General features: G+C 68.3%; 2 protein-coding genes across 14 annotated transcripts in view; both read right to left on the bottom strand.

The window, feature by feature from the left end:
• Positions 1–104: 104 nt before the first annotated feature.
• Positions 105–20,203, bottom strand: VILL (villin like). Of its 12 annotated transcripts, XM_070073016.1 has the most exons (22): positions 20,122–20,203; positions 19,231–19,372; positions 18,901–19,125; positions 15,678–15,744; positions 15,489–15,563; positions 15,118–15,323; positions 14,231–14,339; positions 13,391–13,501; positions 12,972–13,171; positions 12,613–12,691; positions 11,963–12,079; positions 11,587–11,725; positions 11,219–11,319; positions 8,866–9,003; positions 8,602–8,760; positions 8,007–8,186; positions 7,420–7,562; positions 6,781–6,925; positions 3,964–4,149; positions 808–948; positions 474–673; positions 105–370 (listed from the first exon to the last, which is right to left on the bottom strand). In XM_070073016.1, exons 4-22 carry the CDS (start codon positions 15,741–15,743, stop codon positions 175–177), a joined length of 2,691 nt encoding a protein of 896 aa, XP_069929117.1. In that variant the 5' UTR covers position 15,744; positions 18,901–19,125; positions 19,231–19,372; positions 20,122–20,203; the 3' UTR covers positions 105–174. The 12 variants fall into 12 exon arrangements, with proteins under 12 accessions (XP_069929117.1, XP_069929116.1, XP_069929115.1 ...); XM_070073015.1 differs by lacking the exon at positions 18,901–19,125 and having other exon boundaries at positions 20,122–20,197; XM_070073014.1 differs by lacking the exon at positions 18,901–19,125 and having other exon boundaries at positions 19,870–20,174.
• A 1,491-nt stretch (positions 20,204–21,694) lies between these two features.
• The window catches only part of CTDSPL (CTD small phosphatase like), a 164,324-nt gene continuing 159,066 nt past the window's right edge, over positions 21,695–26,952 (bottom strand). For both annotated transcript variants that reach the window (XM_051829256.2, XM_051829257.2), the window contains one exon: positions 21,695–25,103. In XM_051829256.2, the coding sequence (XP_051685216.1) occupies positions 24,978–25,103 (126 nt within the window). In that variant the 3' untranslated portion in view covers positions 21,695–24,977. The remainder of the gene's footprint in view (positions 25,104–26,952) is intronic.

Genomic DNA, 26,952 nt, shown 5'->3' with positions numbered 1-26,952 from the left:
ATGTATGCGTGCGTGTGTGTGTGTGTCCCAACAGCACCTCCTGTTGCCCCGTCCCCACGTTCACCCTGGGTGTTCTGGAGAGACGCGGGCCAGACACAAACCCCGGCAGGACAGGGTGCAGAGAGCACTGACAGCCCTGGCCCCAGAGAGGCCGTGAGGCACAGGCCCCAGCTTTTATTGACGGGTCGCTGCCCTGACGGCGCGGCGGGGGACCGGGATGGCTTCGCCGTGCGGGTGGCGCGGGCAGGGCCTGCGCTCAGAAGAAGCCCAGCTGCTGTTTCTCCCGCTGCTGCCTCCACTTGGCCATGCTGTAGAACTCCTCCTTGGATTTCCCAAAGAGGTCTTGGAAGTCCGAGTCTGAGAGGTAAAACTGGGGGGGGGGGGGGCGTGCCTGAGCCCAGAATCCAGGGCTGGCGGCTGGAGCCCCCCCGGCCTCCGGCTCGGCGTGGGCGCAGCAGGGTCTGGGCACTCACCTCCTTGCGGGTGGGGTCCACGCCCTCGGGCAGGTCCTCCGCCGCCTGGTGCATGAGCCTGTCCCGGGGCAGGGCCCCGCTGACCGCCCTGGGGCCCCGCTCTGGCTGGCTCTCGGAGCTGTCCTGGGAGCCCGCGGGGGCCTGCGGAGCCACGGGACCCGGCCTGCCCTTGACCCGCTGGGAGAGCTGGAAGTTGCTGACTTCCTGTCCGGAGAGGGGCCTCAGGCTGGGGAGATGGGGAAGAGGCAGCCCCCGGAGGCCGCCCTGGAGCCTGGGGCCCCCCATCTCCATCCCCGCCCTGGCCCTGCCCACCACGTGGGGGTGCCGTACTCACCGCTGTGACCTCAGAGAGGGCGGGGGCTGCCCCCGAGCTGGCCTCCACCACCTCCTGGGAGGACTGGTTGCCCTGGGGCAGGAGGATGAGCACCGTGGGAGGGGCCTGAGGCGGAGGACCCAGCCAGGGCGGGCCCCTCCCCTGGAGTGAGGGAGGGGTGGGGGAAAGAGGGTGTAGCCCCCTCCCCTGGAGTGAGGGAGGGGTGGGGGAAAGAGGGTGTAGCCCCTCCCCTGGAGTGAGGGTGGGGCTGGGAGTAAGAGGGTGTAGCCCCTCCCCTGGAGTGAGGGTGGGGGTGGGAGTAAGAGGGTGTAGCCCCTCCCCTGGAGTGAGGGTGGGGGTGGAAGAGGGTGTAGCCCCCTCCCCTGGAGTGAGGGTGGGGCTGGGGGAAAGAGGGTGTAGCCCCCTCCCCTGGAGTGAGGGTGGGGCTGGGAGTAAGAGGGCGTAGCCCCCCCCTGGAGTGAGGGTGGGGCTGGGAGTAAGAGGGTGTAGCCCCTCCCCTGGAGTGAGGGTGGGGGTGGGAGTAAGAGGGTGTAGCCCCTCCCCTGGAGTGAGGGTGGGGCTGGGAGTAAGAGGGTGTAGCCCCTCCCCTGGAGTGAGGGTGGGGCTGGGAGTAAGAGGGTGTAGCCCCTCCCCTGGAGTGAGGGTGGGGGTGGGAGTAAGAGGGTGTAGCCCCTCCCCTGGAGTGAGGGTGGGGGTGGGAGTAAGAGGGTGTAGCCCCTCCCCTGGAGTGAGGGTGGGGCTGGGAGTAAGAGGGTGTAGCCCCCCCCTGGAGTGAGGGTGGGGCTGGGAGTAAGAGGGTGTAGCCCCTCCCCTGGAGTGAGGGTGGGGGTGGGAGTAAGAGGGTGTAGCCCCCCCCTGGAGTGAGGGTGGGGCTGGGAGTAAGAGGGTGTAGCCCCCCCCTGGAGTGAGGGTGGGGCTGGGAGTAAGAGGGTGTAGCCCCTCCCCTGGAGTGAGGGTGGGGCTGGGAGTAAGAGGGTGTAGCCCCCCCCTGGAGTGAGGGTGGGGCTGGGAGTAAGAGGGTGTAGCCCCCCCCTGGAGTGAGGGTGGGAGTAAGAGGGTGTAGCCCCCCCTGGAGTGAGGGTGGGGCTGGGAGTAAGAGGGTGTAGCCCCTCCCCTGGAGTGAGGGTGGGGCTGGGAGTAAGAGGGTGTAGCCCCTCCCCTGGAGTGAGGGTGGGAGTAAGAGGGCGTAGCCCCTCCCCTGGAGTGAGGGTGGGGGTGGGGGTAAGAGGGCGTAGCCCCCTCCCCTGGAGTGAGGGTGGGGGTGGGGGTAAGAGGGCGTAGTCCCTCCCCTGGAGTGAGGGTAAGGGTGGGGGAAAGAGGGTGTAGCCTCCCCCTGGAGTGAGGGTGGGGCTGGGAGTAAGAGGGCGTAGCCCCCTCCCCTGGAGTGAGGGTGGGAGTAAGAGGGTGTAGCCCCCTCCCCTGGAGTGAGGGTGGGGCTGGGAGTAAGAGGGTGTAGCCCCTCCCCTGGAGTGAGGGTGGGAGTAAGAGGGCGTAGCCCCTCCCCTGGAGTGAGGGTGGGGGTGGGGGTAAGAGGGCGTAGCCCCCTCCCCTGGAGTGAGGGTGGGGGTGGGGGTAAGAGGGCGTAGTCCCTCCCCTGGAGTGAGGGTAAGGGTGGGGGAAAGAGGGTGTAGCCTCCCCCTGGAGTGAGGGTGGGGCTGGGAGTAAGAGGGCGTAGCCCCCTCCCCTGGAGTGAGGGTGGGAGTAAGAGGGTGTAGCCCCCTCCCCTGGAGTGAGGGTGGGGCTGGGGGAAAGAGGGTTAGCCCCTCCCCTGGAGTGAGGGTGGGGCTGGGAGTAAGAGGGTGTAGCCCCTCCCCTGGAGTGAGGGTGGGGCTGGGAGTAAGAGGGTGTAGCCCCTCCCCTGGAGTGAGGGTGGGAGTAAGAGGGCGTAGCCCCTCCCCTGGAGTGAGGGTGGGGGTGGGGGTAAGAGGGCGTAGCCCCCTCCCCTGGAGTGAGGGTGGGGGTGGGGGTAAGAGGGCGTAGTCCCTCCCCTGGAGTGAGGGTAAGGGTGGGGGAAAGAGGGTGTAGCCTCCCCCTGGAGTGAGGGTGGGGCTGGGAGTAAGAGGGCGTAGCCCCCTCCCCTGGAGTGAGGGTGGGGGTGGGAGTAAGAGGGTGTAGCCCCTCCCCTGGAGTGAGGGTGGGGCTGGGAGTAAGAGAGTGTAGCCCCCCCTGGAGTGAGGGTGGGAGTAAGAGGGTGTAGCCCCCTCCCCTGGAGTGAGGGTGGGGCTGGGAGTAAGAGGGTGTAGCCCCCCCCTGGAGTGAGGGTGGCGCTGGGAGTAAGAGGGTGTAGCCCTCTCCCCTGGAGTGAGGGTGGGGCTGGGAGTAAGAGGGTGTAGCCCCTCCCCTGGAGTGAGGGTGGGGCTGGGAGTAAGAGGGTGTAGCCCCTCCCCTGGAGTGAGGGTGGGGCTGGGAGTAAGAGGGCGTAGCCCCCTCCCCTGGAGTGAGGGTGGGGCTGGGGGTAAGAGGGCGTAGCCCCTCCCCTGGAGTGAGGGTGGGGCTGGGAGTAAGAGGGCGTAGCCCCCTCCCCTGGAGTGAGGGTGGGGCTGGGGGTAAGAGGGCGTAGCCCCTCCCCTGGAGTGAGGGTGGGGCTGGGAGTAAGAGGGTGTAGCCCCTCCCCTGGAGTGAGGGTGGGGCTGGGAGTAAGAGGGCGTAGCCCCCTCCCCTGGAGTGAGGGTGGGGCTGGGGGTAAGAGGGCGTAGCCCCTCCCCTGGAGTGAAGGTGGGGCTGGGAGTAAGAGGGCGTAGCCCCCTCCCCTGGAGTGAGGGTGGGGCTGGGGATAAGAGGGTGTAGCCCCTCCCCTGGAGTGAGGGTGGGAGTGGGGGTAAGAGGGCGTAGCCCCTCCCCTGGAGTGAGGGTGGGGGTGGGGGTAAGAGGGCGTAGCCCCTCCCCTGGAGTGAGGGTGGGGGTGGGGGTAAGAGGGCGTAGCCCCTCCCCTGGAGTGAGGGTGGGGTGGGGGAAAGAGGGTTAGCCCCCTCCCCTGGAGTGAGGGTGGGGCTGGGAGTAAGAGGGCGTAGCCCCTCCCCTGGAGTGAGGGTGGGGCTGGGAGTAAGAGGGCGTAGCCCCTCCCCTGGAGTGAGGGTGGGGCTGGGGGAAAGAGGGTGTAGCCCTCCCCTGGAGTGAGGGTGGGGCTGGGGGAAAGAGGGCGTGGGCCTCACTCACCGTCCACCTGTAGGGGTCCCAAGATGAGAACCAGCCGGTGAAGGTGGGAGGCTCTTGGCCCTGCCTGACCAGCAGGATGGGCGTGGCCAGGCTCCTCCCTGCCGGGTGGGTTTCCAGGTACTCCCGGCCCCAGGCCACCAACGCTGCCTTCCGCTCACCTGCGGCTGCCCCGAGCCACAGGAAGATCTGGGCCACAGAGGGGCCTGGCTGTGGGCAGGGTCCTCCCAGAGCCGCCCCTCCCGCCCTCTCCATGTCCGTCAGACGGTGTCAGAGCCCCCCACGCAGCCCCGGCCACACACACACACACACAGGTCGTGGGCACTCGGCGTGCATGTGGTCAGTCCACGGACAGTGACTGGGCCCCTGCTGTGTGCCCTCTTCAAGGTCCTGGGGAAGGCGGGACAGTGGGAGAACCATGGAATGCGCCGGGGAGTGGCCAGTGTGTGTGGGGGGAGTGGCCGGTGTATGGGGGGGAGTGGCCGGTGTATGGGGGGGAGTGGCTGGTGTATGTGGGGGGGAGTGGCTAGTGTGTGGGGGGGGAGTGGCCGGTGTATGGGGGGGAGTGGCTGGTGTGTGGGGGGGGTGGCCGGTGTATGTGAGGGGAGTGGCCGGTGTAGGGGGGGAGTGGCCGGTGTATGGGGGGAGTGGCCGGTGTAGGGGGGGAGTGGCCGGTGTATGGGGGGGAGTGGCCGGTGTATGGGGGGAGTGGCCGGTGTAGGGGGGGAGTGGCCAATGTATGGGGGGGAGTGGCCGGTGTAGGGGGGGAGTGGCCGGTGTAGGGGGGGAGTGGCCGGTGTAGGGGGGGAGTGGCCGGTGTATGGGGGGGAGTGGCTGGTGTATGTGGGGGGGAGTGGCTAGTGTGTGGGGGGGGAGTGGCCGGTGTAGGGGGGGAGTGGCCGGTGTATGGGGGGGAGTGGCCGGTGTATGGGGGGAGTGGCCGGTGTAGGGGGGGAGTGGCCAATGTATGGGGGGGAGTGGCCGGTGTAGGGGGGGAGTGGCCGGTGTAGGGGGGGAGTGGCCGGTGTAGGGGGGGAGTGGCCAATGTATGGGGGGGAGTGGCCGGTGTAGGGGGGGAGTGGCCGGTGTAGGGGGGAGTGGCCGGTGTGTGTGGGAGGAGTGGCCGGTGTATGGGGGGAGTGGCCGGTGTATGGGGGGGAGTGGCCGGTGTATGTGGGGGGAGTGGCCGGTGTAGGGGGGGAGTGGCCAGTGTATGGCGGGGGAGTGGCCGGTGTAGGGGGGGAGTGGCCGGTGTATGGGGGGGAGTGGCCGGTGTAGGGGGGGAGTGGCCGGTGTATGGGGGGGAGTGGCCGGTGTAGGGGGGGAGTGGCCGGTGTATGGGGGGGAGTGGCCGGTGTATGGGGGGAATGGCTGGTGTATGGGGGGGAGTGGCCGGTGTATGTGAGGGGAGTGGCCGGTGTATGTGGGGGGAGTGGCTGGTGTAGGGGGGGGAGTGGCCGGTGTGGGGGGGGAGTGGCCAATGTATGGGGGGGAGTGGCCGGTGTAGGGGGGGAGTGGCCGGTGTGTGTGGGGGGAGTGGCTGGTGTATGGGGGGGAGTGGCTGGTGTATGGGGGGGGAGTGGCCGGTGTATGGGGGGGAGTGGCCAGTGTATGGGGGGGAGTGGCCGGTGTATGGGGTGAGTGGCCGGTGTAGGGGGGGAGTGGCCGGTGTATGGGGGGGAGTGGCCGGTGTAGGGGGGGAGTGGCCGGTGTATGGGGGGGAGTGGCCGGTGTATGGGGGGGAGTGGCCGGTGTAGGGGGGGAGTGGCCGGTGTATGGGGGGGAGTGGCCGGTGTATGGGGGGAATGGCTGGTGTATGGGGGGGAGTGGCCGGTGTATGTGAGGGGAGTGGCCGGTGTATGTGGGGGGAGTGGCTGGTGTGGGGGGGGAGTGGCCGGTGTGGGGGGGGAGTGGCCAATGTATGGGGGGGAGTGGCCGGTGTAGGGGGGGAGTGGCCGGTGTGTGTGGGGGGAGTGGCTGGTGTATGGGGGGAAGTGGCTGGTGTATGTGGGGGGAGTGGCTGGTGTGGGGGGGGAGTGGCCGGTGTGGGGGGGGAGTGGCCAATGTATGGGGGGGAGTGGCCGGTGTAGGGGGGGAGTGGCCGGTGTGTGTGGGGGGAGTGGCTGGTGTATGGGGGGAAGTGGCTGGTGTATGGGGGGGGAGTGGCCGGTGTATGGGGGGGAGTGGCCAGTGTATGGGGGGGAGTGGCCGGTGTATGGGGTGAGTGGCCGGTGTATGGGGGGGAGTGGCCGGTGTAGGGGGGGAGTGGCCAGTGTATGGCGGGGGAGTGGCCGGTGTAGGGGGGGAGTGGCCGATGTAGGGGGGTGCAGGGTTTTCCCCACAGCAGGAATGGCCAGAGCGAAGGCGCCTGCACACTCTGGGAATGTGGCCGGGGAAGTGGGAGGGGACGGCCCGAGGTGGCTGTGGCCAGGCCACACAGGGATGGAGGAAGGGCTGAGGCTGAGGGACATGGGGGCCTGTCACGTCACCCCCACACCACAGAGAGGGACACAGCCACTCAGCGGTGCGCTGAGACCACAGGCACGCACACCTAGCGGGAGTGCAGCGGTACTGCTGGCAGCCGCACAAGTACAGCCACCCAGTCCCGCACAGCCTCACCAGCCCTAACTGCTGCGGCTGTCCCCACAGTCCCCAGGACAGCCGGACACACACACACACACACACACACACAGTGGTCAGCCCTCTAGTCACTCGCTCAGCCCACCCCAAACATCTCACAGCCACACGTGTCGCCACGCAGCCTCCCCGTGCCCAGCCCGGGTCTTGGCTGCAGGCGCGCCTGGTGCCCGCCCGCCTCACCTCCTGCCAGGTGTCCAGGAGCAGGACGTCGTGCTGGTCCAGGTCCTCCTGGCTGAAGGACGCCACCTCGGAGAGGACCAGGCGGCCCCTCGGGCTGCGGCACTCAAACAGCCGGGGCTGGAAGCCGGACGCCGCCTCCGGGAGCCTGCGGGGCAGCCTGAGCCACACCCAGGGCCGGGGACGCACCCTGCGCCCGCACCACCCCACCACTTGCTCCAGGAGCACCCTGGGCCCCGGGCTCCCCTCCTGGCTGGCAGTGCACAGAGCAGACAGGAGGCCTGTGTGGCCCAGGCCAGCGGTGCAGCAGCTCCCAGGAAGCTCCCAGGAGTGGGCGGAGCTGCAGGCCAGCTGTCCCCGGGAAGGGAGGCGCTCTGGGCCCGGCAGGAGGGAATCGAGGCTGGAAAGGGGCCAAGGACCTGGGGGCGAGCAGTGCATGGCCCAGGACACTGAGGCCAGCAGGGGGCCTGTGGCCCTGGGGTTGCCCGCCCAGGGTCACAGCAACACTGGGAGCTGATTCAGCCAGCAGAGGGCGCCATGGCCCAGCTCCCGCATCCTCCAGCTTCAAGTCCCAGGGATGGCGGGGGGCGGGACACAGCCCCGGTCCCAGCCCCAGCCCCAGCCCTGCCTCACCCCGTCTACCTCTTCTTGCTGGGGTAGGGGGCTCGGCCTCCCAGGGCCTCCCAAAAGTGGGGAGGCTCCTGACCCTCCACCGTCACTTCCTCGTTCTGCGAGATGACCGTGGCCACTGTGCGTGCCATCTCCCGCTGGTCGCCGCTGCAGCCCTGGCGGGCACAGGGCTGGGTCAGGGCCCACAGGCGGCAGGGTCTCCGCTCCAGGAGGGGTCCGCCCCCCCTGCCCTGCAGGCCTGTTTCCCCGGCTCATCAGCGCACAGGGTCTGAGCCCTTCCCTGGGTCCAGAGCAAAAATGCAACACCCCCCCCCCCGCCCCGTCTGGGGTCAGCCGTGGTTTCTGTCCAGCATCAAGGAAAACTCCAGCCCGCCGTGCAAGGCCCTGCCCTCTCGAGTGAGACGTGGGGTGGCCACGGCTCCTGCTCCAGCCAGCGGGCTGTGACCCGAGCACCCTCAGGTCCACCTGCCACTGGTGGCTTCCCAGGGCCTCTCCCTGCCTTCCCCGCCCTCACCCCCATTGGCTGCTTGAAGCCTGTGTGCCCTGTTCAGGGAGCGCGTCCCTGGCCCAGGCAAAGGTGAGGTCAGTGCAGCCCGCACCTTCCCAAACCAGAGGTAGCACACAGTGGCTGTGAGCAGCAGGAAGACGTCGCTGGAGCGGAGCGCCGAGGCCCGGGCTGGCACCTCCATGGTGCTGGTGCTGTGCGGCTCAGTGCCCTGCACGTGGAACAGCCTGGGGGTGGGTGCCGGCTGCTCCTGGCCGCCGTGGCCAGCGCTCCCCTGCAAGAGTTTGCGCCTCAGGCTGCGGCAAGGCCTCCGGGGCCACCACCCAACTCCTGTGGGCACAGACTGCCTGGCCGCTCAGGGTCCAGGCTTGGAGCCACTGCTCCGCTGCACCCTGTGGGCAAGGGGAGCCGATGGTTCAGGAGAAGCAGGCTTTTCTAACCGAGTCCTCAGCCCCCGCCGAGGGCTCAGGGCACGGTGCCCAGGCCTCAAAGGTGGAGTGGAGAAGCACCTGGCCCCTGGCCACCCCGCTGACTCAGTTTCCCGGCTGTGCTCCTGGCTCGTAGGTGGGCAGCACCCTCGGAGCTCCTGGGCCAGGGCCAAACCCCAAGAGGGCCTGGGGGATGGTCAGCTGGCCCCAGCCCGGGAAGGGGCTTTGAAAGCTGTGCCACTGGAGCGAGGCGGGCCCTACCTGGAAGACCACCAGCCGGCCCCGGAACATGGCGAGGAAGTGGGGGGGCTCGCTGCCCATGGTCACGTGCACCTGCACCAGCGCTCCCTGGTACGCCAGCTCCAGCTCCTCTGCGTTGTGGGTCAGGGCCCGGACGTCAGCGGCGGAGGCCTGGTGGCCCTGCAGGCAGGGGAGGTGATGACCTGGCGCAGCGCTCATGTCCAGTCTCACGTCCCAGCCCTTGGACTTGCGGTTCACACGCCCCCCTCCCCCGGGCCAGCGCACCTGCCACAGGTACAGGATGTAGTGGACAACACCCAGCCTCTCGTAGGTGTAGAGGATGAGGTAGCAGTTGCCTGCACACAACCGGCCGTGATGCTTGGAGTCCACGGGCTGCCTGCGTGAGTCCTGGAGGCACCACACCTGTAGGGACCCAGGGGCACAGGTGGCTGCTCTGCCAGAACCAGCCACAAAGCTGCCCCCGCGCCTGGCTCTGCACCCTGCCGGGCCTGTGCCAGGATCTGCACGTGCCTCTCCCCCAGGGGCCCAGGACCGAGCCTGGACCCCGAGTGTGTGTGGCACCCAGGTAAACACATGGCCGGGCACGAGGGGCTGCCGCTGTCACGCGCCCAGCCACGCCCGTCCCGGCCCCACCAGCCACAGCCCTGCTGGCAGTCACCGCGGCAGAAGCGAGGCAGGAAGTGAGGCCTGCAGTTCACGGCCAATGTCCCCCTTCCAAGTGTGACTTAGAAAAACAAAGGCTGCTCAGAGACCAAAGGGAGCCCGCGCTGGGTGGGCAGCAAGACCCCTCCTAACTCCCGTTTCTCTCGCCCGCCAGTCGGGGGTCGCAGCCCCGCCTCACGTGAGTAGCAGGAAGCCGTGCCACACGGAGCCTCACGGCCGCCTGAGAGCGCAGAGCCCGGCCCAGCCCACGCGCTGCCCGAGGACACGGGCAGCCAGCCCTCCTGGCTCGGGCCTCCGTCCCTGCCCCCGCCTCGCTCTTGGAGCCTGGGTCCCGGAGCCCTCCTTCCTTCCCTGTCTGGCCCTCCGCTCTGCTGGCCTGCCTGCCTGCCACTGCCTGCCCCGTGTCCCCATCCCCCCACTCTCCCCCTACCTGTCTCCTCCCATCTCCCTGGCTCCTGCCCCCCCCCCCCCCGCTCCTGCCCCGTCTCCCTGGCTCCTGCCCCGTCCTCCTCTCTCCCTGCCCCCCCCCTGCCCCCTCCTCCTCTCTCCCTGCCCCGTCCTCCTCACTCCCTGCCCCCCCTCCCTGCCCCCTCCTCCTCTCTCCCTGCCCCGTCCTCCTCACTCCCTGCCCCCCCTCCCTGCCCCCTCCTCCTCTCTCCCTGCCCCCTCCTCCTCTCTCCCTGCCCCCTCCTCCTCTCTCCCTGCCCGCCTCCTTGTCCCGTCTCATCTCCTCCCTCCCCGGCTCTCTCCAGTCCCTGGCTCTGTGCATCCGCAGCAGAGCACGTGCCTAAAGGAAGCCAGGGCCCTGTGTGGGGCCCAGCAGTTCCTGTGGCAGCTCTGCTCGGTTACTGTGCCCATGTGTCTGCACTACGTACGGACGGGTCAGCAGGAAGCGGGGTGCACGGGCCAGCAGTAGCAGGGTGTGTACGGGCCAGCAGTAGCAGGGTGTGCACGGGGCAGCAGTAGCAGGGGTGTGTACGGGGCAGCAGTAGGCAGGGTGTGCACGGGCCAGCGGTAGGCGGGGGTGTGCACGGGGCAGCGGTAGGTGGGGGTGTGCACGGGGCAGCAGTAGGCGGGGGTGTGCACGGGCCAGCAGTAGCAGGGTGTGCACGGGGCAGCAGTAGCAGGGTGTGTACGGGGCAGCAGTAGGCAGGGGTGTGCACGGGGCAGCAGTAGGCGGGGGTGTGTACGGGGCAGCAGTAGGCAGGGTGTGCACGGGCCAGCGGTAGGCGGGGGTGTGCACGGGGCAGCGGTAGGAGGGGGTGTGCACGGGGCAGCAGTAGGCGGGGGTGTGTACGGGGCAGCAGTAGCAGGGTGTGTACGGGGCAGCGGTAGGTAGGGGTGTGCACGGGGCAGCGGTAGGCGGGGGTGTGCACGGGGCAGCGGTAGGAGGGGGTGTGCACGGGGCAGCGGTAGGCGGGGGTGTGCACGGGGCAGCAGTAGGTGGGGTGTGTACGGGGCAGCGGTAGGTAGGGGTGTGCACGGGGCAGCGGTAGGAGGGGGTGTGCACGGGGCAGCGGTAGCAGGGTGTGCACAGGGCAGCGGTAGGCGGGGGTGTGCACGGGCCAGCAGTAGCAGGGTGTGCACGGGCCAGCAGTAGCAGGGTGTGCACGGGCCAGCGGTAGGCGGGGGTGTGCACGGGGCAGCGGTAGGCGGGGGTGTGCACGGGGCAGCAGTAGGCGGGGGTGTGCACGGGCCAGCAGTAGCAGGGAGTGCACAGGCCAGCGGTAGGCAGGGGTGTGTACGGGCCAGCAGTAGCAGGGAGTGCACAGGCCAGCGGTAGGCAGGGGTGTGCACGGGGCAGCAGTAGGCAGGGGTGTGTACGGGGCAGCAGTAGCAGGGAGTGCACGGGGCAGCAGTAGGTGGGGTGTGCACATGCACGGGTGGCCCTGCTGCACACGCGGGGCCCCAGCTCACCGCAGCAGGGCCTGACCCCCGCAGCCACTGCCCTCACCTCCACCTTCCCGGACGCGTCGTCCACCATCCTGAGCTGGGCGGCTAGCTCAGGCTGGCTGTGCAGCCTGCCCGCGTCCAGCTTGACCTGAACCGCCGCGCCTGAAGGAGGGGCAGAGCGTGTCAGCGGCCCCACGGCCCTGTGGCCGCCCCGCTCGGCCAGGCCCCTTCCCCCAGCCCGGCGGGGACCCCACTCCAAGCACTCCGCCGCCCTTGGTTTCTGCCAGGCCCCGCCCACTTATAATAGGCCCCGCCCCGGCTCTGCCCTCTGCCCACTTATCCCTCTGGCCCCTCCCCCGCAGGACCCCGCCCCTCCCCCGCCAGGCCCCGCCCCGCCAGGCCCCGCCCCCGCCAGGCCCTGCCGCTCACCCCGCCCGCCCGGCCGCCGGGGCCCGCTGGGCGCCCTGGACCACGTCCGGAAGAGCTGTTGGAACGCGGCCGACTCGGCGCCGTCGTGCAGCACCTCCACGTTGGTGTACACCGGGTAGCCCTTGGCCCGGATGAAGCCCTGGCGCGGAGGCGGCGTCAGCCGGCACACGAGGGCCCTGCGCCCCGCTGCCCACCGCACCCGGGCACCTCCCGCGAGGCCCTGAAGCAGCCAGGTCGGCCGCTGCCCTTCCCCGAGGACCCCCGGCCCGGGCCTGGGGCAGCTGGCCGCCACGGGCAGAGGCGAGAGCTGCCCCCGGGCCTCGCTCCGCCGCTCCCACCCCAGAGCAGGGCGAGGTCCCCTCGCGCGCGGCCTCACCTCGGCCCGGCTGAAGGCCGCCCGCTTCTCTGGGAGGCTGCACCTGCGGCCCTGCCACACGAAGATCTTCGAGCCGGCCTGGTCCAGGATGTAGCAGGCCTGGGAGCAAGGACGCGGCTGCCAGGAGGGGTGCAGGCTGGGATGGGGTGGGCGGGGCCGGCCAGGACAGGTGCAGGCTGGGATGGGGGCTGGGGGCTGGGGGCTGGGGGGCGGGGCCGGCCAGGTCAGGTGCAAGCTGGGCCAGGACAGGGTGCAGGCTCGGCGGGGGGCAGGGGCCTGGGTGGGGCTGGTCAGGAGGGGGTGCAGGCTGGGATAGGGGGTGGGCGGGGCCGGCCAGGACAGGTGCAGGCTGAGATGGGGGCTGGGGGCTGGGGGCTGGGGGCTGGGGGGCGGGGCCGGCCAGGTCAGGTGCAAGCTGGGCCAGGACAGGGTACAGGTTGGGCCGGGGCAGGGGCCTGGGTGGGGCTGGTCAGGAGGGGGTGCAGGCTGGGATAGGGGATGGGCGGGGCCGGGCAGGTCAGGTGCAGGCTGAGATGGGGGCTGGGGGATGGGGGCTGGGGGGCGGGCGGGCGGGTCCAACCAGGTCAGGTGCAAGCTGGGCCAGGACAGGGTGCAGGCTGGGCCGGGGCGGCTGGGGCCGGCCGTCTCACCTCCTCCTGCAGCAGGTCCTGGGTCAGCGGCTGAGTGGCCACTTCCTGGATCACCAGGTCCTCGCCCTCCTCGTAGATGCTGCAGAACAGGCGGCAGGTGTGGCCCAGCCCCTTCCGGTGCCCCCCCCCCCCGCGGCAGAGGGGCTGTGGCCGCGCTGTGGTCCCGCCTGCGGGCAGCAGTTCCCCGTGGGTACCACGCTGAGGCCGTCACGCACCGTGCCGCAGAGCAGGCTGGGCCCAGGGTCCCACGGGGCCTGTCCCAAACCCCCCACCCTCTGGAGGGCTCGCTAGGACCCTGTGCTACTACTGCAGTGATGACGGCCCTTTGTCCCGGCCGCGGCCGCCCCAGGGCTGCTCACCGGGAGAGGCGGACCGTGGCCTCGTGTGGCTGGGCGGTGCTCTTGGTGGGCACCCCGGCGTGCAGGCTGCCCGGTCTGCGGCCCAGCACAGCCTCCATGATCTGCATGAGGTCGCCGGCTTCGGCCTCGTCCTCCACCACCCCGATCTGTGCGCGACCTCCGCGCTCCCTGTCCCGGAGACTGCGGGTCAGGGCCAGCGCCTGTGGGAGGGGACCCGCGGTCAGGCCCTCCCAGCATGCCCCAGCCACCCCCAGGCCCAGAGGCGGCAGGTGGAGGCGCAGGTGCCCCTCGTCCTCGCCCCTAGGGGCCCCACCAGCTGGTGCCTAGCAGGTGCGTCTCCGGCCGTGCTGGGGAGGCTGGGCGCCGAGCACCACCCCACTCCGCCGAGCCCCGAACCCCGCAGCCGGGCAGACACTGACCCGGGACTTCTCGGAGGCGCTGGTCTTGGGCCCATTCCACTGGATCATCACCTTGCCCAGGTCCAACAGGAAGACAGCCCCCTTGTTAAAGCTGTTCCAGGACAGCTCCACCTGCCGGAGCCAGAGAGTCAGAGAGAAATCCCACCAGCTCCCACGGGGGACAGCAGCGCTGGCCGGGCCCCTGCCCGCGGGCGTGCCCCTGTGCGGCCTGGAGGCGTGCTCTGTGGTATGTGCAGCGGCTCAGGTGTGTGTGTGATCCGTTTGTGTGCTTATATGTGCACGCGTACATACGTGGGGTGCAGCAAGTGTGAACACGTGTATGTACTCCTGGAGCCGGTGACCGCCCTTGCTGGGGACACCTGTGCTTGTGGACAGGAAGTTCCCACCAAACTGACACGCTCCGGGGGAGAAAGGGAGGCCCCGTGCACAGGACGCCGGGTCACTGGGCGAAGCCTGGGCGTGGGCTCTCCGCTGTGTGTGGGTGACAGTGACAGGGCCACCCCGGGCTGCAAGCTGTGACATGCACAGCGCAAATGCTGCCCTGCGCCCTGCATGCCTGGAGAGGAGACGGCGCGTGTGCCTGGGGTGACGGCGACGACGTGTGTGAGAGGCGGGCGAGGCCCCTCCTGCACGCACCCTGCTCCTCCGGGTGCTGCTTCCCAGGCTGACCCCGGAGGCCGACGAGGAGGCAGAGGGCCCAGGGTGGGCTGACGCCCGGCCCCGCCTTCTCATTCCAGTCAGGCCATCTGGAGCGGTCACTGCGCCCCACACCCCCAGTCCGCATGCTCGGACACTGTGCGGGCCGTGTGCAGAGGCAGGCGGCGCCCCCGCAGCCCTCACCTCGGTGGCCGAAACGTGCTTTGTGCCCCGGACGTGCAGTAGCCGCTGGATGTCGTACGTGTTGGTCTGGACGTGCCTATGGTCGGAGGGTAGGGCTCCCTTCCTGTAGCTGGGGGGACAGGGGCCCGCTGAGCGCACACACTGCGGCGGACTTCGCCCGTCTGCCTGCACAGGGACGCTCGCGGGGCCCAGTGGTGTCCACCCTCGTGGAAGAGGGGGTAGAGGCACCGAGTGTGCCTGTCCACGTGAGTCTAGACGCCTGCAGGTGCCCGGGCGCCCCTTCACACCCGCGTGTAAGGACGCCCAGCCACAGGTGGGCACGCAGGGGCCGTGCACGTGTTTGTGTGCGGACTGCAAGGACGTGTCAGGCTCAGCTGGGGGAGACGGACATGGCCCAACGCTGGCAGTTCCCGATACCCAACCCACATCCACGGTTCTGCACTGGAAACAGCCTACGGCAAAGGGCCTCCTTCTACAGGTGTAGCCCACGAAGGCGAACTCGGGAGGTCGGGGCTCACTCCCAGGTGTGGGAAGAGGAAGGAAGCGTGTGCCCACGTGCGACCTGGGGCACACGCGTCCATCGCAGCACGGCCGTACAGAGCGGGGCCCCCACAGTGTGCAGAGGTCGCAAGGAACCTCCAGGGAGTGGCAGAGGAGCCTCAGCAGGGCCGAGCGTGGGGGCCGGGTGAGGGGCACAGGGCTTGTATGACTGCGCCCTGGAGCGGGCGAGCGCGGGCAGAGGCCGCCGGCCTGCAGGAGAGAACCGGGGGCGGGGGGGGGGCTGAGAGGTTTGGGCTCTTTGGAAGGTGACAGTGCTGCACAGCTGGCTGTGGCCACGGCGGCTCACGCCTGTCCCCGGCACCGACGGCCTCGGCCGCAGCACTCACACGACTCCGGGGCGGAAGTAGCTGCAGAAGCAGGCGGACTCGTGGCCCTGTGCCTCGCGGTGCTGCACGCACGGGCTCTCCAGCGCCTCCTGCAGGCGCTGCACGGAAGCGGCCGCGGCGCCCTGCGCCTCCAACGTCGCCTCCTTCCCGATCCAGTAGTGCAGGTCGCTGAGCGCGCCCTGCTGGGCCTTGGGGCTCTGAGGGACCTAGGGCCCAGGGTGTGGGTGTGGTCAGGAGAGGGGGCGGGACGCCGGCAGCCGTGGGTGGGTGCTACCAGGGAAGGGGGGGAACAGGGCTGAGGCTGGGGGCGGCAGACCCCTCCACTGCCCACCCCAGGGAAGTGACTTGCCGGTGTCACCCCAGCCACTCACGTGCAGCACGACGTAGCAGTGTTGCTCGAAGAAGTTCCCGTAAGCCTGCTCAGGGACCGGCAGCATCTTCTGGTTCTGGGCCAGGAGGGTGCCGGGTGACAGCTCAGAAGTCCCGCCCCCACCCCCATGCGGCCACGTTGGAGGGGGATCTCAGAGACCCCACACCCTGCCCTGCAGCGCGCCCCTCACCTCCAGGATCCATACGTGGAGCTCCCTGTTTCTCTCGATGGCCGGGAGGTCCTTGCTGTGGTCCATCCTAGGCCAGGCAGGGAGGAGGGCGGACACGGGGACAAGAGGCGGAGCTCTCAGCTCTCCCCCCCTTCCCTGTGCTCTGGGCTTTGCAGGACCCCTCTGCACCCCCAGGGGGCACACACACAGCTCTCCTTCACCACCGTTCCCAGGCTCTGTGCGACCCGGCACAGGTGCTGCAGACTGGCCCACGGGGGGCTACAGACAGGGTCCTGGCTTGTACGTGCGTGCGCTCTAACCATGGGGCTGAGCTCGTGGCGCTGCAGGCGAACACAGTGGGCTTGAAACAGGCTGCACAGACACAGGCATGGCCGGTGTCTCGGGAGGAGGGGCCGAGTGACCCTGTGCCTCAGGTCCGTCCTCCTTCACTCCGCCCCCAGGGCTCCCCTGCACCTCCCAGGACCCTGGGGGCAAGGCTTGGCCATCCCTGCACCATGGGACTCCACGTCTACCCTAGCCCCTGCCAGTCTCCCGCTCCTGGCCTCGGCGTGGTGTGCACGTCCTCTCCCTGCCCCTCTCATCATCAGTAACACCCTGGGCTCTGCGGTCCCAGGATCCCGCGCGGTGTGAGGGCGGCGTCCAGGGCCCCGGGCCCTGGCCAGCTCACGGTACACAGCAGCAGTGCCCAGCCAGGTGACCGCGGAAGTGGGCTGTGTCCCTCACAGGACGCTGCCCTCCCAGCTCCAGCCAAAGCCGTGGAGTGTGCTGGCTCCGGTCTCCTGCACCACGGCCGGGCCCCAGCTGCCTTGCACTTGGCGGGCGCAAGACAAATAGCTACTGAATGAAGTGTCACCAGGACTGGACCGCAGGGCTGTGAATGGAGGAGGGAATATGGGCGCTCTTTCTTCACCTGGCACAGCCATAGCGGTTACAGCCATCAGTGTGACGCGGCTGACAGACACAGTGGCTGTGACACAGGGCGCCCAAGCCACGGTGACACATGACACTGACCCTGCAGCAGGCCATGGAGGGACAGGCAGAGGCAGTGTCCAGTGGCAGCAGCCAGTGACCAAAGGGACAGACAGATGGGCACCGTGAGATGCAGCGTGTGGGACAGAGTAAAACAGTGACTGGGTGACAGACGACTGGCTGGCCTCAGGACAGTGGCAGCCAGAACCTGGGGCGGGGGGCAGGAAGCTGGGACTTGGCAGGTTTCCCAAGCAAGATGGGAGGGGCCAGCATCGCCCCCCAGGGGGCTGGGAGGGTGCAGCTGGGGAGACACTCTCAGGCCACCAGAGCCCAGTACCCAATGCCCAAGTCACTGTGTGTGCCTGCCTCCCAGCTGGGGTCTGGGACAACGGGCGAAGCCGCCCTGGGACCTCCTCCCTCTCCCACAGCAGTGCCGCCCCCCCCCCCCGGCAGCTGTGGGCGGCTCCTCTCCGCTTTGGCGCTCTCCCTGACGCGGCCTCCCGGAGCTGGGACCCCCACACGGGCCCTCGGCTGCCCCGGGAGCCCCTGGTTTCCTGGCGGCACACCCCCCCATACCTTCTCATCACGGGGCGCCCCGTGGCTCCCAGCACACCAACCCCATCCCGGCCGCCACGCCCCCCCCCCACGGGCGCCCAGTGGCTCCCAGCACACCAACCCCGTCCCGGCCGCCCCGCCCCCCCCCCCACGGGCGCCCAGTGGCTCCCAGCACACCAACCCCATCCCGGCCGCCACGCCCCCCCCCCCCACGGGCGCCCAGTGGCTCCCAGCACACCAACCCCGACCCGGCCGCCACCCCCCCCCCCACGGGGCGCCCAGTGGCTCCCAGCGCACCAACCCCGACCCGGCCGCCACCCCCCCGCCACGGGGCGCCCAGTGGCTCCCAGCGCACCAACCCCGTCCCGGCCGCCACCCCCCCCCCCACAGGGCGCCCAGTGGCTCCCAGCACACCAACCCCATCCCGGCCGCCACGCCCCCCACCCCCCACGGGCACCCAGTGGCTCCCAGCACACCAACCCCGTCCCGGCCGCCACCCCCCCCCCACGGGGCGCCCAGTGGCTCCCAGCGCACCAACCCCGACCCGGCCACCCCCCCCCCCACGGGGCGCCCAGTGGCTCCCAGCACACCAACCCCGTCCCGGCCGCCACGCCCCCCACCACACCAACCCCGTCCCGGCCGCCACGCCCCCCCCCCCACAAAGGGGCGCCCAGTGGCTCCCAGCACACCAACCCCGACCCGGCCGCCACCCCCCCCCCCACGGGGCGCCCAGTGGCTCCCAGCACACCAACCCCGTCCCGGCCGCCACGCCCCCCACCCCCCACGGGGCGCCCAGTGGCTCCCAGCACACCAACCCCGACCCGGCCGCCACGCCCCCCCCCCCCACGGGCGCCCCTTCCTGTCCTCTTCTCCCCCAACTCCCCTCCCAGTCTCCTGTCCGCCCAGGTGCGCCCTTCCTTCCTCCTTGGTACCTGCGCGGGGGGCGGGCCCAGAAGTGCCTTCGCCCAACTTACCGGAAGAGGGAGGGGCGGCCTCAGCAGCTCCAGGGGACGCTGGCAACCACCCCCCCCACCGCCACCCCCACCAGTTGTCGCTCTCCCGCCCTCGGGCTGCCCCCGGCTTCCCACCTGCCCGGCTGCTCGCTGCCCCGGGGCTCCGCAGCTGTGCCGTACCCCTTCCCCTCCCCCAGGGCCCCGAGCCCCCGCCCTCCAGGCCTACCTGCCGGAAGGCTCGGGCACCTGCCTGTGGGCGCGGGCCCCTGCAGGTAGCTGGAGCCTGGCCCGCGCAGGACACGCCCACTGCTCGGTGCCACTGCGGGCTGGGCCGTCAGACTGAGTCACAGCCGTCTGGCTGACTGCGCTCGACCCTTCCTCGCGTCCCAGCGGCCGTGTGGACCCCGAGGCCGGTGGGCAGCGGGGTGGGGGTGGGGACACTGTAACTTCCTCCCCGGAGGCCGTGGGGGATCTGCCCGGGACCCCAGGACAAGGCTGCCTCAGCAAACTAGAGGAGGAAGTGGGACCAAGGCTCCCGCAGTGGGGTCAGGCTCCGGGACAGCCGGCCATTGTAGAGGTGGGGGCACCCGGGCTCCCTCTGGGGCTCTGCGGTTCCCTCCACCCCGCTCCAGTCTGGGCTCGCTGCCCAGCCTGGCCCTCCTGGGGGAGCCCTGATACCATCGTGGGAGAGGCCAGCCCCGGGCGGAGGACACCTCCCCCCGACTCTGGGCTGCCCCCTTTCCCACCTGACTGGGGCAACAGAATCTTCCAGGAACCGCAGGGGCAGAACCTCCCAGCCCGGGACCACAGTCGCCAAGGAGGGCGGCGCCGCTGAGCCTGCCCGCAGCCCCGCAGCCTTCCCCCGGTGCCGTCTTCACCCATGGGGGGCCCGCCCCAGGGGTGGGTGCTCCAGGACCGCTGCAGGACCCAGGCTCTGTCCTTGGGTGCTGCCACACGTGCCCTCGCGCCTCCTGTGATGAGTGAGCACGTCTGGCTCCGCCTGCGCCCAGCAGGATCCCAGGGCCTCACTCCTGCCCAGTTTTGCCCTGGGCCCCTTGGATTGGTCTTTGTCCCACCTGGCAATGGCACCTTCCTGGGGCACCGACGCCCCCCCACTGGCCGCAGCTGGGGCCGGTGCTGTCACTGTCTCCTCCCTCTCGCTGCGCCTGTCTCCTTTCTCTTCTGGTTTCTTCCCCAGGGCCAGTCCCCAGGCTGCACCTGCGTGGAAAGGTAGTGGCGCCCCTGCTGCCTCCCCAGCCTCCGGCCCCTTCCTCCATCGGGGTGGGACACGTCTGGCCCACGCGCGAAGTCTCTGGGTCCGGGCCTGACCACGGCAGCCACAAGCCGAGCGGCCTGGAAACTCAGTAATTCTGCAGCAGGTGTTTAAGTCGATCTTCCTGTATGGCCCGCGGACGATGTTCCAAAGCACAGACAAGGCTCCCAGGCCTGCGACTGGTCTCCTCCGTGCGGACACCCAGCCAGTCGCTGGGGTCTCCCTCCCTCTCCACACCATGCCAGCCCGCTCCCCAGGAGGCAGCCTAAGCCGTCCTCTGTGGCCACCCTGGTGCCAGTGTCCATCCTTCCATAGTAGCCAAGAGCGATCCCCCCCCCCCCCCCCCCGCTCTGTGCCTGTTTTTTATTCTGGTGGTGTGTACTTGAAATTCACCGTCTTCACCATTTCCCAGCATGCTGTTCTGTGGCCCCAGGGCACTCACCCGATGACCCTCTGCGCTCATCCATCAGTCACTCCATCCCCTGCCCCCAGGGCCCCTGGCAGCCACCATCCTGTTTCTGTCTCTAGGATACTGACAAACCAGAGGGAGGCCCTCACCCTGGCATTTCGCCGTCGTTTGGATCACGGCACCGCCCGGCTCCAGACTCTCACTGGCTCCGCCCTCCCTCCCAGGGACCCCTGAGCGAGCTTGCCTCACGAGCACCACGCCGGCCAGACCCCCTAATCCGCTGACCTCGGCCTCCTCGGGCACGGGCACCCTTACTGGACGGGCTCCCAGGGCTTCGGTGCCACTTGGTTATCTCTGCAGGCCTGGCTCACTGGGCTAATATTGACCCAAGCAAAGGAGTCGCCCTGAGCTGGCCCTGCCCCTCCAGGCTCCGCCCCCAGCCCCGTGGCCTGAGCCCAGCCCTTCCTGGTAGGTGCAGAGCACTGCCCCCTCCCCCCCACCAGGTGCCGGGTGGGACCTGGACAGCTGTGTGGGAGGGGCGGGCGGAGGCTGCTGGCTCAGGCCCACTGTAGGAGACCTCCAGGCCAGAACTCTGGCCGCTGTCCTGCCTTGGGATTTAGGCCACAGGAGGAGCGGCTCCCCTGCAGGGCCACCTCTGATGACAGATCAGAGATGAGCCCCGCCCCCACCGAGGAGGAGCTGGCCCTGCCTGGCCCGCGGCAGCTCGGCCCTGTGGCTCTGGCCATCAGGACACAGCAGAGTCCAGTTCACCTCGGTGGCAGGCTGGTGGCTCTGGGCCTGGCGTCGCCTGCTGACCCCGGCCAGCCCTGGCACAAGGGGTTTTACGCCAGGCTGCTCTGAGGATTCTGTCGCAAGCCCGCAGTGTGCTTCTACCTGCCCGCAGTGTCCCGGGGGCTGCCTCTCCCCACCCACGCCTTGGTGCCGTCCCGCAGACAGTGGGACCTGTGCCAACTCGAAAGCACGGGGAGGGGAACCTCCGCACACCTGAATCCCACGCGTCCTCCCGATGGCCTGTGCCCCGCAGGGCGCGTGGACGGTCAGCAGGACACTTCAGCACGCCAGGAGGCCGAGGGAGCCATGAAGAATGGTCAGAGAAGGGCCAGCAGGGAGGGGCTGCCATGCCTTCCCTTGGGGAGGGGGGGGCACGCGGGGGCTGGCGGCTGTTAGGTAGGAAGGCTCCTCGGCCGAGACCCACGCGTGTCCTGTGTGGTTTGGGTCGAAGGCGCAGGCCTGGCGGGGGCCCGGGTCCCGTGATAGGCGGAGCGCAGACCTGCAGAGTTGGCCCCACGGGCTTCGGGCTTGGAGGAGCCCCGTCTGCCGAATCGTGGGCGCCGGTGCACCTTGCTATCGGGATTGGGGTCGCTGTGAGGGTGGTGTCACGTGTGAGCTCCTGCCAGGAGTCCCTAGGGGGTGCACGGGGGTGGGGGAGTTGCTAGCCTTGGAGGAGGATGGCCGGGCCCAGGGCGTGGCCTACAGGGTGTTCCTGGTAGTGCCTTACCTTGAGGTTCCTTGCCACACATCGCCGACAGCACCCTGGCTCCTGCGCAGTGGCCAACGCTCGAGGTGCCACCCGCGGTGCCGGTGGTCCTGCGGTGGGGTTGGCACAACGGGTCTCTCTAGCTGCCACTGGAAGCCCATTGCTGCTGTCCGGGAAGAGCAAGCCGGGGGCTGATGGGCAGAGCGGTCTCTGGGCCTCCCCGGGGGCCAGGGTCTGCAGCCCGGCTCCATCGGCCCCAGTGCCAGTGGGGATGCCAGGGGACCGAGGCGCTGGCCCGGGGCTTGAGCTCGCGGGGGCTGGGGGGCACCGCGAGGGAAGCAGTTCGTACAGGAGACAGAGCAGTTTCACAGGTTTATTTTGGCAGGAAGGAAACCATCGCACACCTCGACTGACAGCACTCGGCCCAGGCAGTGCCGGGTTTGGCGCCCAGCAGGGGCTTCTCCCTCCCCCACCCAGCCCCACCCTGCATCGGCCCCCACCCGCAGACGCTCCCGGTGCATGGCCCGGGAACAGGCAAGAGCAGTGTGCAGTCAGAGGCGGCCGGCCGGCTCTGCCCAGGGCCCCGCGAGCCTGTGCCGTCCACTCTTCCTGAACCCCGCGGCATGCACGTCACGAGTGTTTGGGCACAGGCCTGAGGGGGTGTGGACTTCACCATCTTGGAAACGCAGGGTTGTACAGCGCCCCAGGTTACAGGCGACTCCCCCCGCACACTGGAGGTCCAAACGCACGCATCGGTGTCACGAGGGCACCCACCCTCAGGTCCCCAAGGCCACCTCATGAAGGAGCCTGCCCACCCCGTCTGTCTGTCGCCCGGGACAGGTGGCGTTCCTGTTCAGAGTACAGATGTGCTGTCGACAAACAGCTACCATGCGAGAACAAGACCAAGACGGGAGTTCAGAGGGGATGGAAGACAGGGCGTGACCACGGCGGGCGCGTCGTGCGTCACGGTGGCTGTGGCCGTGAACCCAAGGCGCCGGTCCCGGTCTCAGGGTCAGAAATCTGCGTCCAGGGACCGCGCTCTCACCTGGCTCCCAAGGACCCTGGCGCTCAGGGCGAGGTCGGCTTCCCTCTGGCTAATGAGCTGGGTGTCTTTTGGTAACGTGGGGGGTATATGGCACAGAGAAGGAGCTAACAGGTCCCCTTAGGTTTGAAAGCCCATAATTTAATAAAAGGTTAATAATTAAACGATAATACCCGTATTGACCATAAAAAACATAAACCCCAAACATTCACCTCATTTCTTGGCCTCATGTGACAATTCTATTGCTTCATTGACAGCTTGGCGATTAAAAAATATATCGATATCTTGATTATATACACAAAGCAGAATCAAGGGTGGAAACGAAAACGGAATTTTGGAGTGTGGTCGAATAAGGTGCCCAGACCCAGAAGCCTCAGCGGCTCGGCTGGCTCTCCTAAGACACTCTGGCTGCACCCCCCCCCCCCGCCCCCGCCAGCTCCGCCCTGGCTCGGGCAGGCCGGGGGCGGGGTTAGGCCAGCACAGGGCCTGGCCCAGGCCTGCCAGGCGCCTCCACTCCACCTGCCCCAGCGGAGCTGTCCCCCCAGGCTCGCTTCCTCTGAAAGACCCTCCCGCCCCCTCTTCCAGAAGAGGCCCTGGGGAGCCAAGCGAGCAGGGGTGAAGGCTCCGGCCCGGCCTGCTTCCACGTGGACCGCAACACGCCGCGACGTGCGGGACATTTAAGGCACGGGGTCGCTGAAGGACTGGATTTCCGAATGAAGGTCTGTGGCACGCCGCCCGCCTTCTGCGGGGATGCCCGGAGCGGGGCACGCGGATGGCTGGGTGTGGGACACTCAACGCCGGGCCACCTGCGTGCCCTCTGAATAAGGAACTTTGCTGAGGGCACGGCCGCCCGCAGACCTGGCTGCTGTCGGAGGACGTGACTGGCCGCTGGCTCCGGTACGTGTGAGCGGGGGCTCTCCACTCTGGGACCCCGGGTTCCAGTCTCCTCCGTGCCAGGGGCTCCCACGGGACTCCGGCCGAGGCCCAGGCCACAGAGGACGAAGGCAGTGGTGCCAACACCACAGGGCTCTTTTTCAAAATGATCTCCAAGAGCAATACTTCACAGACTTGTCAACAAGCCACGTGGTGCTGCTTCAACACCCACCCCAGGCCAGGCCAGGCCTCCCCAGCCCAGGCTGCCCAGAGGGCCCTGGCTCAGCAGCAGGGGCCTCCGCCCTACCCTGGGCCCGGCCTCCCTGGGCTGGGTCTTCCCGGGCCAGGCCTCTCCGGGCCCGGCTCAGCGGCAGGGGCCTCCGCCCCACCCCGGGCCTGGCTCATCAGCAGGCTGTGCTTCCGGGGAGGGGACCTGCAGTTGCACCTGGGCCCCAGGTCTCAAGGGACCACGGCCAGCCTCTCACAGGATCTGCTGTCGATGGCAACCAGAGAGAGCCGCATCTGTGTGGGGCGCTGGCCCTTTGCCATGGTACCTGTGTGCACGGCCGGTGGCCAGTGCCAGCGAAGGGACACGGCCGGTGCCGTCTGCGCTGGTGGGGACCCTGCTCCTGACCCTGTCCGACCCGCAGCTTAGCAGTGAGCATGTTCCGGGCATAGGCACAGTGGCAAAGAACAGTGTAACAGCCGCTGGACAGTTCCATTTGGTGGCAGCGCGGTAGCAGCAAAGTCCCCAGACAGCTCCGTGTCCAGCTTTTTGGAAAGGAAAGATTTAAAAAATCAATACCGTTTTTTTTCTTCTTCTTTTTGTTAATCCATCCCAGGGCTTGCGGGTTCGTGGTAACTGCTCTACCGACGGCGACAACGACAGACGGTCCATGGCAGTGGTGTGGAAGCGGAGTGACAGGATGGCGCCTGTCAGGGGAAACGCGACCTCAAGCACATCTGTCGCATCGCACAGACCGCGGGCAGCGCCTCCTGTTTCCTGAAGTGCGAGCACACAGCGCGGGGTGCTCCACGCGGAGTCAGCGGGAGCGGGGTCCAGACGCAGGCACTCACGCTGCGGGCGCCACGGCCTGCCGCGTGCCACACGCTGTCCCGGCAGAGTCGCGGCTGGGGGAGGCAGGCTCCTGTGACTCCCTCCTGCCTCGCCTGCCCCGCCCCAGCCCGTGACACACGCACACACACATGCACACGCACTCACACACGCATGCACACACACACTCACGCACGCACACTCTCCACCAGGTTCTAGAAAATTGTCATTTTCATCTTAGAGTCTCTAAGACAATAAAAGACTAAAAGATATCTGGAAATACGTCGTGTAGAAAAATCAACTCTCAGCTTAAAATAACATTCAAAAAGGCACTTCATCCTGTAGGAGAGATCTGGTCGCGTCGGCTGCTCCGAGCCGGGCGGACGGGGCTGGGTTGGCGGCTGGAGGGGAGACAGCTCAAAGGAAGTCCGAGAGAGAGCAAGCTTTTTTTTTTTCTTCCATTTTTTTCCCTTTTTGGTATGTTTTAAGAAAAAGCAAATCCAGTAAAATGCATGTTCCTTTATGAAATCTGTTAAAAGAGTTCTTTTTAAAATAGTTGCTTCTGTTCTTAAAAAAAAAAAAAAAAACCAGACAGGTAGGCGTGGCCACCTTCAGCCGTGGCCTGGAGCGCGGAGCATCCTGGGAGCAGAGGCCGGGCGGGCCCGGGGCCGGGGCTACCTCCTGCAGAGTCTGTGCAGCGTGCTGTACACGTCGTCCTCCCGGCTCAGGCCCTCGAAGAACGGGATGAGGTCCAGCAGCTCGGTGTCCGTCATGTCATCGAACCAGGACTGCACAGGCACCTGCAAGACAAGCGCAGGAGGCAGCGCCCGGGTCTGCTCCCCTGGACACTCCCCGCGGGCGCAGGGCTGCTGGGCGCACGCCCTCGGCGTCAGCCGCGGCCCCTCGGCGTCAGCCACGGCCCCTCGGCGTCAACCGCGGCCCCTCTGCCTGATGCAGCGGCTGGGAGGCAGCTCGGGCAGGCAGGGCCCGGGATGTTCCAGGATGCGCTCTGCCTCCCGCCGGTTTCAAAGGCCCCTTTCACGGTGCCAGGTCCCTGCATCCCAGAGCGCTGGGAGCTAAGGTGACACGTGGGCCGGGGCCGGGCGACACTCAGGTCGCCGTGCCGTGCTGCAGGGCAGACAGAGCTGAGAATCCCTCCCACGCTCAGCGGCGTCCGGTAAAAGCACAAACGCGAGCTCTCAGGGCTTCTGCAGCCAGGGGCACCCGCGGGACCCTCCCTCAGCTTTGGGTGGGGGGAGTCGGGGTGGGAGGACGGTGGTCATGGGGGTAGCCAGGAGTAGAGAGAAGAGAGCTGCAGAGGAGTTTGAGGAAACCCCAAAAGGGGCCCTTTAAACAGACCTACCGACAACCTAGCGCCACGCAAATCTGTGCAGGCAGTTCTCAGACACTGGCAGGACAGCTGGTGAAAGGTCATCCTCAGCGGAAAGGGAGGGAGACGCCTGCAGCCTCCTCACCACTGTCAGGCATCTGTGTCACCTACCGCCTGCCTACACCTGCCTACACCTGTCTACACCTGCCTACACCTGCCTACCGCCTGTCTACTGCCTGTTACCTGCCTACACCTGCCTACACCTGCCTACACCTGCCTACCACCTGCCTACACCTGCCTACACCTGTCTACACCTGCCTACACCTGCCTACACCTGTCTACACCTGCCTACACCTGCCTACACCTGCCTACACCTGTCTACACCTGCCTACACCTGCCTACACCTGCCTACCGCCTGCCTACACCTACCACCTGCCTACACCTGCCTACACCTGTCTACACCTGCCTACACCTGCCTACCACCTGCCTACACCTGCCTACACCTGTCTACACCTGCCTACCACCTACCTACACCTGCCTACACCTGCCTACACCTACCTACACCTGCCTACACCTGTCTACACCTGCCTACCACCTACCTACACCTGTCTACACCTGCCTACACCTACCTACACCTGCCTACTGCCTGCCTACACCTGCCTACACCTGCCTACCGCCTGCCTACACCTGCCTACACCTGTCTACACCTGCCTACCACCTGCCTACACCTGCCTACACCTGCCTACTGCCTGCCTACACCTGCCTACCGCCTGCCTACTACCTGCCTACTACCTGCCTACTATCTACCTGCTACCTGCCTGCTACCTGCCTACTGCCTGTGGGCAGAGAGACAGACGCCCGTCTCTGGTCACAGCCGGATGCCTGCAGCAGCTGGGGCTGGGCCAGGCCAACGCCAAGAACCTAGAACTCAGCTGGGCCTCCCGCACGGCTGGCAGGGACCCACCTGCTGGCTCCCAGGGGCACAACCACAGCAAACGGGAATGGGGAGTGGGGCTGGAACCGGAACCCAGCCAACGTGGGCGCAGGTGTCCCGAGCGGTGTCAACTGCGACGCTACATGCCCGCCCTCTTCATCGACGGTTCCGGTGTCGGAACCAGGTACACGTGCCGTAGAACCCAAATAAACTCAAACCGTCGAGAGAAGAAAAGCAGCGGCCAATGAGCCTAGTGATGCATGAAGCTGGGCCGTCACAGCGCTCTGCCAACACGGCACTCTGGTGCAGCCGCCCCGGCACCCGCATCCCGCGCCGGAGTGCCCGTCCTGGAGGCTGGCTCTGCTCCGAATCCCAGCTTCCTTGC

The sequence above is a fragment of the Oryctolagus cuniculus genome, chromosome 4 (genome assembly GCF_964237555.1).
Source record: "Oryctolagus cuniculus chromosome 4, mOryCun1.1, whole genome shotgun sequence".
Classification (NCBI taxonomy): Eukaryota; Metazoa; Chordata; class Mammalia; order Lagomorpha; family Leporidae; genus Oryctolagus; species Oryctolagus cuniculus.
The sequence above is the reverse complement of the archived record's forward strand: the minus strand, read 5'-3'. Positions and strand labels throughout refer to the sequence as shown.